General features: G+C 38.6%; 1 protein-coding gene across 1 annotated transcript in view; it reads right to left on the reverse strand.

The window, feature by feature from the left end:
• PTPRO (protein tyrosine phosphatase receptor type O) overlaps positions 1–14,432 on the reverse strand; it is a 153,478-nt gene that overhangs the window by 18,524 nt on the left and 120,522 nt on the right. The window contains exons 11-16 of the mRNA XM_061988866.1: positions 13,942–14,093; positions 11,220–11,340; positions 7,542–7,681; positions 4,289–4,421; positions 2,798–2,918; positions 417–485 (exon numbers count right to left, since the gene is read on the reverse strand). Of these exons, the coding sequence (XP_061844850.1) occupies positions 417–485; positions 2,798–2,918; positions 4,289–4,421; positions 7,542–7,681; positions 11,220–11,340; positions 13,942–14,093 (736 nt within the window). The remainder of the gene's footprint in view (positions 1–416; positions 486–2,797; positions 2,919–4,288; positions 4,422–7,541; positions 7,682–11,219; positions 11,341–13,941; positions 14,094–14,432) is intronic.

Raw genomic sequence — 14,432 nt, forward strand, 5'->3', positions numbered from 1 at the left:
AATGGCACTGCATGAACACAGTTGCTAATACGTCATTTATAGACAAGCTTACTCCCGGATGCAAATATATCTCTACGAAAGTGCTAATGACCTTATACATCAATTTTTCCACACTTGTGTTATTTTAGGAAGTCTTTCTGTAAAAGAAAGGAAAAAAAAAAAACCTCACAAAACACACCTATGCAACTTGGTTGACATGTATATACATCAACCACTACTAAAAATAGCAAGTGACAGAGTACGTAGTCTGGAGTCACCATTCAAGAAATAATATACTGAAACAACAGGTAGAGCAGTTTTATCTTAAAGAGGGATGGCAATGACACAAAAAATAAGCACCTAGGATTAAAGATCATATTTGACAAAAAGCAGAGATGGGGAAAAACATAATTAAAAGTTTTACTTCAAACACTCACCAGTTATAGGGAAGCTTTCCATCTCTCTCTAAAGATGCAAAATTGACAAAAGTTCCAGCCCCACACTCCCTGTTTCAGGAAGACAATTGAGTAGAAAGTTACCATTTTTGGATTTACAATGCTTGCAATGACACTGATTTAACAGAGAACTAGGAGTTGTGGAAAAGTGTTGAACTTGTACATCTGTCTGAGATAATCTGTGATAAACACAACTGAAATCCCTTAACACAGTTGTCCAAACACCCCTTGAGGCCAGGTTTCCTAATAATGCCTAAAGAGTGAAATAAGGGAGATGATGCCTGTAAAGATCTCAAATAGACCTTTCTACACTAAATATTCACTGCCCCAGCTGTAAGGAGATGATGTATATATGTGTCCATCAGGCAGCGTCATGGTAATTTTGAGTTCACAAAATAATTCCGGATACAAAATGAATTTCCCAAATAACATTCCAGTGCATTCATCACAAATACATTATATTCAGCTAAAAACGATAAGCTGATTTGACTGTTTTTGATTGTTTGATTTAAGTAAACAATTGCTTGCAGCTTATTACTGGATTTACTTTTTAAATTTCTTACTGGGCTTTTTATCTTCTGTGGCTAAAAGCAGCAATGAAGAGAAATCGAGAAAGCTTTGGGCTGCCTGCACAAGAATTAAGTAGGAAAGAGGATTAATTTATCTGGGATTTTCACCTAGACAGTTACATGTAGAAGGAATAAGCCACATAATGTTCACTGAAAGAGCTAGGCTGCAAAATATGTATGATATGGTAATCTACTGCAGAGAACACACAGCCAAGACATAACGTGTAAAAAGCAGTGTCTGCTACATAGCCAAGTGGAAGCTTCTTCACGCAAGTTTTTTTACATGAAATCATTTCTTTTCTTGACACAGGACAGTAAATTAATATAAAATATATGACATAGATTATAAAGCATGAAGACTCCAGGACATTTCCAAAACTAGGAGGTGAACCACATTTCAGAGGTTTGGGGAAACTCCCACAGTACACTCAGGCCATAATATAGCTCACAGTAAAGTGAACTGTTACACATAAGACCACAGGGAAAAGGAAATTGAATTTCAATACTCAAGTATAAATGATTGATGTAGATAGCTGAAGGAACCATAGGTTTTGTAAAAAAACAGTTTACTCCTACAAGGTAATTTTCCCCTTTATCTGTATGATACAAGAAATTGGGATCATTAATATTAGAGGTGAACAGCAGGACTTGATATCCGTTCTGCATTAGTGGGTCTCAGTGTATATTTGTCTGCATTGTGACTGCAGAGAAAGACAAGATCTAGGCGGCACCATATGCTCTTTCTCATGTGAGATGGACTAGATGATCTTTAGAGGTCCCTTCCAACCCCTACCATTCTGTGAATCTGTGACGCTGCAGTTCCCATAGGAAAGAAGCCCATATGAATGAAGAATTTTGACAACTGGAAGACCAGGATTTAGGGACAGGCTGTCAAATGCTTTAAACAGAGACTCTCAGGGACACATCCTGCTTTACCCTAGGGGTTGGATGGCAAGACTCAGACTCTACAAGGCCTCTGAAATGTGGCACCCTGGATCCTCTTGTCTGTTGATATAGGAAATCTCCTATTCCAAACCACGTCAAAGCATCTTAATGTCCTGCTGTGTCCAGCTGCTTCAGATCCTAATTATCCTTTAGATTCCTGATGCAACCCTTTAGGAAGAAGTGTTTGCACTTCTTAGCTACATGGTCTTGCAAAACTCAAAATGAGGCAAAGGTTGAAGCTTATAATGCAGGTCAGGAATGAAAGTAGAGAGAGAGAAGACATGCTAGTCCTAACTGACACCTTGAGTTTAGATGTGAAATTCCCACCATGGGTCTAATGGTGAGTCTTGGTGTAATTACAGTGGACACTACGTCTAGTATATGAGTGCTGGGACATGTAGGGTGTCTGATGTCAGCCTCTTCTCCCAAATAATAAGCGATAGGACAAGAGGAAGTGGACTCAAGTTGCATCAGGGGAAGTTTAAGTTGGATATTAAAAACAACTTTTTCACTCAGAGGGTTGTTAGACGCTGGCACGGGCTGCCCAGGGAAGTGGTCAAGTCCTCATCCCTGGAGGTATTTAAAAGCCATGTAGCTGAGGTGTTAAGGGACATGGGTTAGTAGTGGGCTTGGCAGTGTAAGGTAAGTGGTTGGACTCAATCTTAAAGGTCTTTTCCAACCAAGATGATTCTATAATTCTGAACAGCAGCAAGACAACTATTTTGAAGGTAGCCTGTTCATAAGCATCATGAGCAGCACCCATGCACACAAGCACCTTCATTTGCAACTATTGTCATGATGTGTTTGTTATTGTCTGAGATTTTTGAACTTAGCAAAAACTGGACTTACCTGGCCATTTGTAGATGTTTTCTCCTGAGTACAACAAGAGTCACCAGCAGCAGTCCAATCAGAAGGATACTTAGGATGGCTAACACGGAGATTACCACAACATTTGGATTCATCTCAGTAACTGTATATACAAACAAAGACTCTTAGTAATTCAGTTCAGAAGCACTGACTGTTTGAGTTTTTCCCCCCTGAATGTTATTGATAGTGTTATGTTTCTGAACTGATCTAATTCATCCTGAAGTGTTAACAGAGAGAAAAATCTACCACTAGAGATAAAAGGAGGTTTTGACTAGTCAGTGCTCTTACAAAACTTCTGTAAAGAAATGACTGAACTCTGGCATTTTGTTAAACTATAGCATGTTCTGATTATGTCTTTTGTCTCCCTTTTTAATTGACATTCATAACAAAAGAGAAAAAAAAGGTTGGAGGAAATATAAAAGACAGATATTCGTCATCATCTATCTCCAAAGTACATTTCAACTCTGAAGTTTTCTTCAACGATAATCAACAACTTTTCTTAACAGGCTAAGGTTCCATAACATACTGGGTTGAAATTGATTGAATAACTACGGCAAATAAATTTCAACTAAATATTCTGTTTTAAACAAAACCTGGAATCCATTCTCAACCTTGATTAATTTTTGTTCCATATTACGTGCTTATTAACTGTATTACTGGGAGACCAGATACCCTGTTCTGCCCACTATGTAAAAACTGTTTATACTTTACTTGCTCACAATAACTTTACATCCACAGTTGTCTAGAGCAGTATTTTTTAGTTCAAAAATTATGGAGATTTTTAAGCTAAGCATCAGAGACTAAACTCCAGTACATGGAGTAGCGTATGATGTACAGGACCAGTGACTACAGCTACACAACTAAGCAGAGATGACACCGATCATTCTGAAGGGGAGATTTTAAAGAAAAGTTTAGTGCTCTGCGCAGTTCAACACTGATATTCTTTCTTCAGAGTCAGTATAGAGCCCAACATGATGACATGCCTAGGGAGCCACTGGCTATCCCTTCAGGGTGTGACTGCTCAAGATCCTGCAGTGGCCCTTCTCCTTCTCTCTCCACTTCTTCACTGAAAGCAGATGATTTTTGGTTTAGGTGTTTGTGTGTGAGGGTTTTTTTTTTGCCTTAGTAGCTTGTAATTTTCCTCTTGTTTGAGCTTGTCTGAGAAGACATTTTTCTCCATAAATGTCATCAAGAAGTACCTTGATATTCAGCCTTAACACCTTAAACTAGGTCCCTTATTTTTAATTCCCAGTAGAGAATTGAGCCTCTAGTTTATATTTTTCCAAGCCAACCCCCTGGCAGTGATTTTTCTAAAGACTTTTTAAAATTGCTTCCCCACCTCATCCACATCTTGCAGACTTTTCATGATACAAACAACAACTGTGGCCAGCATTAATGACAGCAGCTTTAGATAGCAAGGAGAAACATGTTGTAGCTGGAGGAGGAAGAAGAAAGCAGGGAAGTGCTGCTTACCCATGGTGGAAACCGCAATGAAAGTGGGGATGCTGGGGCTGTTGTGGCTGAAGGTGGTCACACTGCAGTTGTAGGAAGTGGCAGGAGTTAGACTTGTAATGGTCACTATATGTGAAGAGACAGTAACAGGTTCCTGCAGACATGGGCAAAAATATACAGAAGTTTATCTCTCATGTAAACACAAGAGGACAAATCAGTGGTCCCTTTTCCACCCATATATTTGATCGGGTAAAGTCAGCTCTGGTTAAAGAAACCAATGGGTAACTAGGGCCTGTCTTTAAAAACAGACAGTCTGGCAGAATAAGAGAGAGGAACAGGGGTTAAACCAGCAGCAGGAACAGTCCAGAGCACCCTAGAGACCCTTGCAGAGAGCAGGAGGGTGACTCACAGGGTACATCAGGAACATGTTTGGTAGGAGAAAACTCTGTGACTTCCTGGACATCCCCAGAGGTGGGCAGAGATTGTGAGCTCTTGTTACTAAGCCATACAGAAGGAGGAAATTAGTTCTTTTTATACAAAGAGCAGCCAAAACAGTCACAACCTCCACATTCTTGTATGAATATGTGCAATTTCTGCCTCTGAGGTAGTTCCTCTGAATATGAAAACCTGTGAGCTTTTTGAGCAGCCAAGGCAAAAATCAAAGCTAGAGCAAAACTTTAGGATAATAACTATGATCAGACATCCCATACTTCAGTTTTTCTGACTAGTAGAAACTGTATGTAACATATTTATACAGTCTTTTAATTATTATGTCTCTGGTAAACACTTTTGTGTTTCTTAAATGCTGATACAGCAAAAGTAAACAAATACAACACATGCATTGGCTTAAAGATCTAGGTCCTCAGAAGCTTTTATGTACTCTTCAGCAAAAGCAAGAGTGTGTTGCAGACATGAAAACAGACTCTGAGCTACTGCTTTAGAAAAGGAACAAAGAGAAGTTTTATGAATGAATTTGGTCCAGATGGGAAGCTGTGAAATGCTGTAGCAAGTCCTGAGCATTGGATTTTTGTCAGCCATGGGCTCCTCTCCTAAGCTAGAAAGGACTCCTCTTGCAGAGCAATTCTGAGGTACATTAGGCAGATGTAATCACAAGTATATGACTGTAAGGGAGGAGACTTTTATTCCCTGAGCTGAAAGGAGTGGACACGTTTTGGCAATGGGATGTGTTCGGATGTTTTCCATCTTCCTCTCTAAGAAATTTAAATTAGTCAATCAAAACCCAAAATGTTAAAACCTAGAAAGATATTGCTTTGATTTTGCTGATTTAAAAATGGAGGAAAGGAAGAAAAATGTTGAAGTAATTAGCACAGAAAATCACAAAGAATTTTCACTAGTCTAACAGGAAAGCATCCTTTCTTTAGAGTTCAAAAACGAGTCCTTCCCTTTTTTTGATAGATATAGAAAGAAAAGTGATCAACCTAATTAGAAAGGAGCTGACAACCTCTGTGCATTTCTCAATGACAGATGTTCATGTCAACAAATGAGACACTCACCGAAGCTCCTGCCAAATGGAATAGTCTTTTCCTGATGTTCTTACAACAGATCTGCTCTGCACTAAAGCTGCAAATCCTGTGCTACCTTCCTGATCACATCAGTATTTTAAGTCTCTAAGTGGATAATGACTTCATGATCATTAGCTATTCACTGTGAGAAAGCAGGAATCTAGATGTCAGATCCAAACTACCAAAAAATTAAAGTGCATTTAAACTTTTTTTTCCCTTTAATCAGTGCCTTTCTCAATTTAAAAATAATATTGAATAATTTATACTGTTCTTCCATAGATTAGTGTGTACAATTCTTTTGCAGCAGTCAGTGGTCTCAGTGGGTTATTTTTCAATATTTTTCTGAATGATCAATGAATCATCAAATTGTTTTAGTTGGAAACAATCTTTAAGATCATCAAGTCCAACCACTAACCTCACACTGCCCAGCCCACCACTAAACCATGTTGCTCAGCACCTCACCTAGGCAATTCTACCACCTACCTGAGCCATTCATTCCAATGTTTAACAACCCTATCAGTGAAAAAGTTCTTCCTAATATTCAATCTAAACCTCCTCTGGTGCAATTTGAGGTAATTTCCTCTTGTTCTATCATTCATTACTGGGGATTAGAGACTCACCCCCATCTCGTTACAACCCCCTTTCAGTTAGTTGTAGCGAGTGATCATGTCTTCCCTCAGCCTCCTCTTCTTCAGACTAAATATTCTCAGCTCCCTCAGCTATTTCTCGTAATATTTGTGCTCCAGACTCTTCACCAGCTTTGTTGCCCATCTCTGGACATGCTCCAGCACCTCAATGTCTTTCTTGCAGTGAGGGGCCCAAAACTGAACACAGTACTTGAGGTGTGGACTCACCAGTGCTGAGTACAGGGGGCCAATGATTCCTCATTGTATGCCACAGTCCACATGAGAAAATGATGTTTCATGACTTGCAATCACAGTGCCATCAGCAAACCACAAATTAAGCCTCATAGGTTGCATAGCACTGAATATTAAGGAATTAAAATTGCTGCTGCTCTGTTCTTCATTGAACCTTACCAATCTAAAAATTCAAATGTTCAGGTGGCCTTTGAGCATGGGTACCTAACTGGATAAAGAGAAAATGAGGTTCATTTATGAGACTGAGAAAGTGGGTCTTGAAGGAAATACCCTGAGAGACAAAATGCATGAGGCAGTCACACTTACAGCATAAAAGTATTCTTTGAAGAGCAGTCAAGGTCCTATTGAGCTGCAGTTAACAGTTCTCAAAACCAAGAATAAAGTAAGTTACAAATAATTAAATGCTGCATAAAGATCTCATGACATCTAAATATGTCTATTTTCTCCATTCCTTATCAAGTTACCTGAATATTTTTCACTTTATGCCCATTGATATTCCCTTAATTTTGTAGCCTTTTAGATTTTGCATAGTATATTAGAGATATTTTCAGGAGTAGCCAAAGACTGGCACTCTGTTGGATGTACTTTGGTCAAACTAGTTCTAATTTCGTTAGTAAGACAGACTATTTTTAATATTGCAAAGTAACAAAATACTTCAGTATTCGAAATGATTTAGTAGTTTAGCCTTCAAAGGTTAATTCTGAACCACCTGACCACATTTGGTTTAATCATCTAACCTATATACTGAGCACAAAATGTCATTGGGCTTTACTTACAAATGCTAAACAGCAGATACCAAAAAAGAAAAGATGCAAAGGTCAATTTCAATTTCAGAGATGAAGAGAAGAAACTAAAGAAGAAACGTTTACATACCTGGACTTTTGTTTCCTGACCAGAACCAGCATGTTGGCAGTAGACTTCAAAGAAATCAGCCACTCCTTCTTCCACCCACAGCAGAGTCACAGAGGTCTGAGTCTTGTTGACAGCAAAAAGTGATTTTGGAGGGGCTGGTTCTGGTTAAGAGAAAAATCTCCTTTTATTAAGATTATCTTTAAATTTCCAGGCAACTGAGAAGAGGAAGCCATGAACAAAAATGAAAGCAATGCCTTCCCATCTTTCATTTCCTTCAGATGAAGCCTGCCAATGTAAAGCCCTGCCTCTCATGATGATAAACTACCACTGTAAAATAGGAAGATGATAAAGCCTCTTGGTTTTTCTTCTCTATTTAAACTGTTCTCTATTTGGACAGCTGGATAATTACTTTACTTCCCTTTTCAGCAGAGCCCTTGTTTGAGGATGATCAGCATATTCTATTAATAGAAAAATATTAGTAGAAACACTTTTGGGAGAAGACAGCTGTCCACCTACTAGCAACACGGTTTGCCTGAGAAAGCTTTTTTTCACAAGGCTTGCCTCAGGACATGATACAGAAGCCACTTTCCACAAGTGAAGGCCATCTAAGTTCATGTCATTGTAGTAGAGGAAACGTTTTGTCAAAAATCTTGTAGTATTTTTTCTTTTTCCTCCCATCATAATATTTAAGGGACAATGGGTCCGTGCTTATGTCAGCTGCAGGAATTTCCTCTCCTCACTGAAAGCAGAGGTCCAGATCTCAGAGGTCTTCAATTTATTGTTTTGATTTTTGTTGCGGTTGTGCTGGACGAACGGACAATGGGCAAACATAGACAAAGGTCTGGTGAGGAGAAGACAACCCCATGATAGGAGTGATTGATGTGTCTCGTGGGAGTGATGGTATCAGGAATACTGTGAAACTTGGACAGGCTTCTGCACCCAGCACTCCCAGCCTCACATGGGGTGGCATCAGCTGCCACCTCCAGGGCCACCTCCCCTCCTGCAGACCCCCATGGCTGGACGGGTAGTGGCCTGTGGGAAGCCACACTGACCTGCAGTGGAGGTCACCCCTGAACCAACTTGGAGTAGGGAAAGCACAGGAGAAAAGGAAGGGAACTCTTCAGGAGCAGCATGAGAGCAAACAGCCTGGGCAGTGTTGAGATATACTTTTTCTCTCAAGATTATTTGGAGACCAAGGATTGATCCCAATTTTCATCCTGATGACTTCACACAACAGATATTTCCAAACCCTAGCCTTCAACACCTCAGGCATCCTGGGCTCCTTTATTTTGCCTACAGAGAGTACAAAGTTTGGCTTGTACATTTCCAACCTGTTCTCCTGAGTCTTCAGATTTCATAATCTATGGATGTTTAACAAAAGTTGTCATTCTCAAACAATGATCTGATTTGAGGATCCTGACACACTACACATAATGTGCCATGCACAACAACATTGTGCTCTTTTTTTTTTCCCCTTCACAAATAATTTGTTTTTCTCATTCTGTGAGATGCTGTTGCAGCAGCCTGGATGTGATGTGTAAGATCCACCACAAAAAAAAAAAAAACTTGGCACAAAGTATCTGTTCAAGTGGTTATAGACATTCTGGAGACATATCTGATCCTCAGACAAACAGATCAGTGTTCTAAGGCTGGAGGCTGCCAAGATTATATTGGCACTAGGGAAAAAGTTGGGAAGGGACTGAAGCACATTCATGTGGCTCCTTTTGTGTCATGGGTTGCAGAGTATATGTTGTCCCAGTACTACACAGAAAAATGTCCCTCTCCCTTAATTACACTCATATATCTGCTGTTGGATTCAGAAACACATTCCACTCCTCTCTGCAGGTAAAAAATGGCCTCAATTAAAATATGAGTTTTGCATTTGGGCATCATCCCAAGCAAATCCTCTTCTTGCCTCCAGCAAATGGCTTGATTTGTGTGCAAGTGGAAAGTTGCCAGGATGAGGCAAACATCATGGAGGGAAGAACATTTGGCAGGAGTGCTTAAGTGACTGCCAAGTGCTGAGTCGTCTATCACTTAGAGTCAGTTCCCACTATTGCTAATTACACCTCCCCTTGCTACTCAGTAACAGAGAGTAGAAAAACCTCTCATAAAATATCCTTACTATTATCTATTCAAAGACTAAAACAACATAAAAAACTCCCACCAAAACAAAAAAAACCACTCCAAACCAACAAAAACTCCACACCAATAAGTCTAGAAGTGATTTATTAAAATGAACTTCATTCCACCTTCTCTTTGTTATCAATGAAAGAGTCAGTGCAAAATACCTGTATCAGTCCAATAAGAGTGTGCCTGTGCATAAGCAAAGAACAGGAAGACACAACTAGTCTGCAGGGTGTACAACATGAACAATACATAGCACTTGTGGACCTGTATGAAATACAAAACTAGCTAATATTTTGGAATACTCCCCTACAATATTTGGACAATGGTAGTAGGGGCATATACTCACCCTCACATATCCAGCCACTCAGTCCTGGGAATACACACATGAAACTCCGTGCACAAACACAAAGCATTGGGAAAAAAGTGGACAGGACACGCATAGGGAAAGGAAAATCCATGGAATTTGTCTACATTTTTTAAATACTCTGCTAAAAAGATCTGGAAGAACTTCAGATTCTTGTGGCCATGCTGATTGCCCTAACACTATTAATGAGATCTGTGTAAATGCAATTGAAAAAGATGAATAGCAATGATTGTTTCAAGATTTCTAATTCAATTAGAGATTATGGAGCCTTTCACATTCACTTACTTCACTGTCACTCAGAAAAGATTTATCATTCATGTATAGGAGAAAACCCAGTTGGAAATTACTAACTCTTCTTTACCCACTTTCACAGTGGAGTAATTGCCTGTAAAAGCACTTTGGCATGCTTCAAAATTTTGCCATGTTAGGTACCTAGGGCTCAACATTCTATGTGTGTGTAAAATTGAAGCATAATCTCTTATGGTGTAACAGTGTAGTGTCTGGTATTCCTCACAGGCAAATGAACATGTTAGTAGAAAGTTATATTTTAAAATCCTACTTAAAGGATGAAGTTCTTAAGTCTTTTTTGTTTGTTTGTTTGTTTGTTTGTTTCTTTCAGTAGATTACATATATTTCTCATAGAAACATGCTGGGTTCCAGATCCATGAATCTGATTGTTTTTGTAGGAGTACTGTCACTGATTTGTATTTAAGGATCTATTTTTGGTGTTGAGAATCTACAGAGATGTCTGATGAGAGAAGAAACCAGATCAGGTGGCAGAGTGTAGCCTCAGAAATAGGCTTGTCGGAGACAAGGAAGGTTCTTTGCATTGAAAATTTTGTCTGTGAAGCCTGATGGGCTGTTGATAAAACATGCCTGTGTTCAAGACCTTAGGGGAGTAACTATGAAGTAGAGTTCTTCTCCCAGTGAAGCATTAAGTGATTTTCACTCTCCTATTTCCACTTAAAGTCAAATTCTGCCTCTCTTGCTCCTTTTGAGTAATAACTATTTTAGGAGATTAGCTTCACATGCAAGAATGAGAGAATCATCACAGCAAAGGTGAGGTGAAAATTACAGCTTTGCAAAGGAAATGCAGGCACATATACGTGACTCAGAAATAAGAAAGATGCTGAATCTGCTGACAGTTACTTGTAGTCAAATGAGAGGAGGAGTAAGCTTATAATTTACAAACAAGCACTTCTTACCCAATTTCACCATCTGTGGCAATGAAGTATTGCTGCCTCTTTCAGTACAAGCCGTCACTGAAAGGTTGTAAATGTCCCCTGGAGGCAGGCTCAACACTGCAGTCATCACATTGCGTGTTATCTGCAATAATTATTGACAACAACTCTTAAATAAGACATAAACCATACATCCTTCCTGTAAAATTAATCTGGTCACTTAATATAATACAAAGAAAGTTCTGTGCACCAAAGCAGATGTTTTCTGCATACTCTGGATTTGTTACATGTACCAGTTCCCACTGACACCAACTGTGGAAGGCTGTAACGTTCTGCAGAGTATCACAATGTGGAAAGGAGAAAATCTTAGGCTGCATTTTCTATGTAACCAGTGAAAATTTAAGGAATAAAGAAGGTCTCCCTCACATCAAAGAAAGAACTCTTGTTTCTAGACTTTTCAAGTTCTGTAAAAGGCTGAACAAGCCATAGGCTTGAGTCCATTGCAATTTTAGAGGACTTTAAATCATGTCAGATATCTGTAAGAAGAGCACACAAGACACAAACAGGAAAGCCTTTATATATCCTAAGAACCTGTAAATTAAATCCAGATGGGCAAGTCTAACACCTACCTGGAGACCTGTTGACTTGACAATAAATCTCAGGGCCTCACTTCAGTCATCCGCAAGTTTGAAACCAGATATGATACAAAACTGAGCTGTGCTTCAAAAGGTTGTGAATAACTTCTTCCTGTTATTTAAGGTGTGAGTAAGCTCCCCATTCCACATGAAGGACAGAGAACTCAGATGCTGCAACAGACTGTTTTCGAAGCACTTGTAAACTATCTACAAAGGGTACAATCAGGAATCTCATGCTGGTTCTCATAGTCACTTAATTTTCGGCCTGGAGTTTTCAATTCCAAGTGAAACATACAGATCTCAATAGAGACTCACAGGACTATGCATATTATTTTCATCACTTTTTGCTAAAAATTGACCAACTTACACAGAGTCATGGGAAGTACAGGAATAGGAAGAAGAAAAAGTCATTATTGCCAATAGTGTTACCTATTTACTTTAATAACCTCACAAGAAAAACAACCTTAAAAACAATCACAACAATCTTAACAAATCAGATCAAGAGATCACATTATATCATGACTTTTTCAAGGAAAACATTTCTGAAAGTAACTAACAGAGCTTAGAACTGAAGGTGCATCCTGACACCTGCAAGTTTGTCTCCATATTTACAGACATGAGTAGGACCATGAAAGTTAGCTAGGTTGTCGCCAAAACTTCCTAAGGAATACTTTTTCCCTTAGTCCTGCAAACAATATAAAGACAAACACTTCTAAAGACATTCCTAAAGATTTAAGTTTTATTTGCAGATAAACTCTACAGTAGATACCCTCTATTTTTAGACTTTTGTTTAATCTAAAATTACCTAGTTAATATTTTATTTGATTTTATATCTAACATTTATTGTATAATTACTTAATGTAAGATTTTCATATTCAATGAAGTTGAATGGCCCAGAAATAAATTCTTTTCCTGGAAAAAAATAATAACCTTACAGAGAACATGACTTTTTAAAGGAAGAAAAATATCACAGCATTTTTTTGTTTTAATTCAATTGGTAGAAAAATAAATTAAAATGTGGAGTTTTCCTCTTGGTTTGAAACAAAGATACAAATATTGGAAGTTCCTGCTGTTCAGAAATGTCATGTTTTTGAACAGTTCTACTAATCATGTAATTAAGATTCATGCTGCAACAAGCTCCAGATGGGTGCACACTTGCTGGCACTAGGAATCCAATGAAAGCCAGGGTGCTCCATATAGATCCGAATGAAAATTGCTGAAAATCCGCTTCTAATTCAGCATATTCTGAGTCTTCAGAATGGAACTCTTTCCCTTGAAAAACACAATACATACTTTCCCTGTCAAGGATTAAAAGATCAATAGTGGTGTAGATGACAGTCACCAGCTGGGTGAAGCTACACTGCTGGCCATATACCTTCCTGTGCTGCAGTGCTCCACCACTATTTCAAACACTTCTCACTGTATGTCCAGGGGCTGCTCTTTTGCTTCAGGTTAGAAATGCACTTTGGCATCCTGCAGCAGCAGTTCCCTGCAGCAGCATTTTAACCTGTAATTGGAAACCTCAGGTTTCTTGTTCTTGGTGATTTTTAAGTATTCTCACAGAGTTCAAGAGAATGTGCCAAGAACACATCATCTGGCAAGTTTTCTAAGAAGTGCACATATTCTGGGTAAAATTCTCATCCTATCAGCTAATGACACTTGTATTCAAAGAGAAAAGGAAAACCACATAATTTATAAAGTTGTCTGTCTGATAAAGTCAGGAAATGGGAAATTATAGTACCTGGCCTGAATGAACTAAAGAAACCCAGCCAGTAGTGTAGTCTGGTTATTAATAAATAGAAATTGAAAATACCGTATCTGTTCACAAAAAATATACTCTTTGTATTTTACTGTCTGAAGCTAAGAAGTTTATAGGCTATTTTAAATTTTTTACCTAAATTGTCAACATTTGGACTGGGTCACCATAGAACCATTTTGTCCATCGGCTATTTCGTGAGCTTGAGTCTTTGGAAGTATGTGGTAACACTATGAAATAACTTTAACTAATCAGCCAAACTTAATCAGCTCGCTTAAACTTTGTAACACAAAGTTATCAAGTTAGCAAATATAATACAAAGAAATGTGTGACACCTTCCCCCACTCATACTTACACTCTTCTTGATTTTTTTCTTTCCTTCTGCAATGACCATCCAATGCAGCATCCTGGAATGAGAAAGGTCAGTGCCATCTCCTCCATAGGTCCAGGTGACATACAAAAGGTGGTTGTAATATTCTATGGAAGTAATCTCGGGTGCCACTGGTGCTGAAGGAAGAAGGCAAGTGTCTTACAGAAACGGTCTAATGCAGCTATTTATCAAATCCAGTAACAAACTTCTGCCAAAGGATGCTGTTGGGAATAGAGTATGAAAAAGGTAGCAGAAAAATACTAGGATCTAGTGCACCTGAGCACTAGGTGAAAGAAATGAAAACTGGCATTTAACCTGGGAGATGTGTAACAAAAATACACTTCTGTTTGCAATCTTTCTGTTTAAAAAAAAAAAAAATCATGAAGCTACTGTCTGATACAAATCATTTTTGGAGTCAACATTTATAAATGGAATTTGAGGTTAAAAGCCTCAGATATTGCTTCACTGTGTTCACT

Source organism: Colius striatus, chromosome 1, assembly GCF_028858725.1.
Source record: "Colius striatus isolate bColStr4 chromosome 1, bColStr4.1.hap1, whole genome shotgun sequence".
In the NCBI taxonomy this organism is placed as follows: Eukaryota; Metazoa; Chordata; class Aves; order Coliiformes; family Coliidae; genus Colius; species Colius striatus.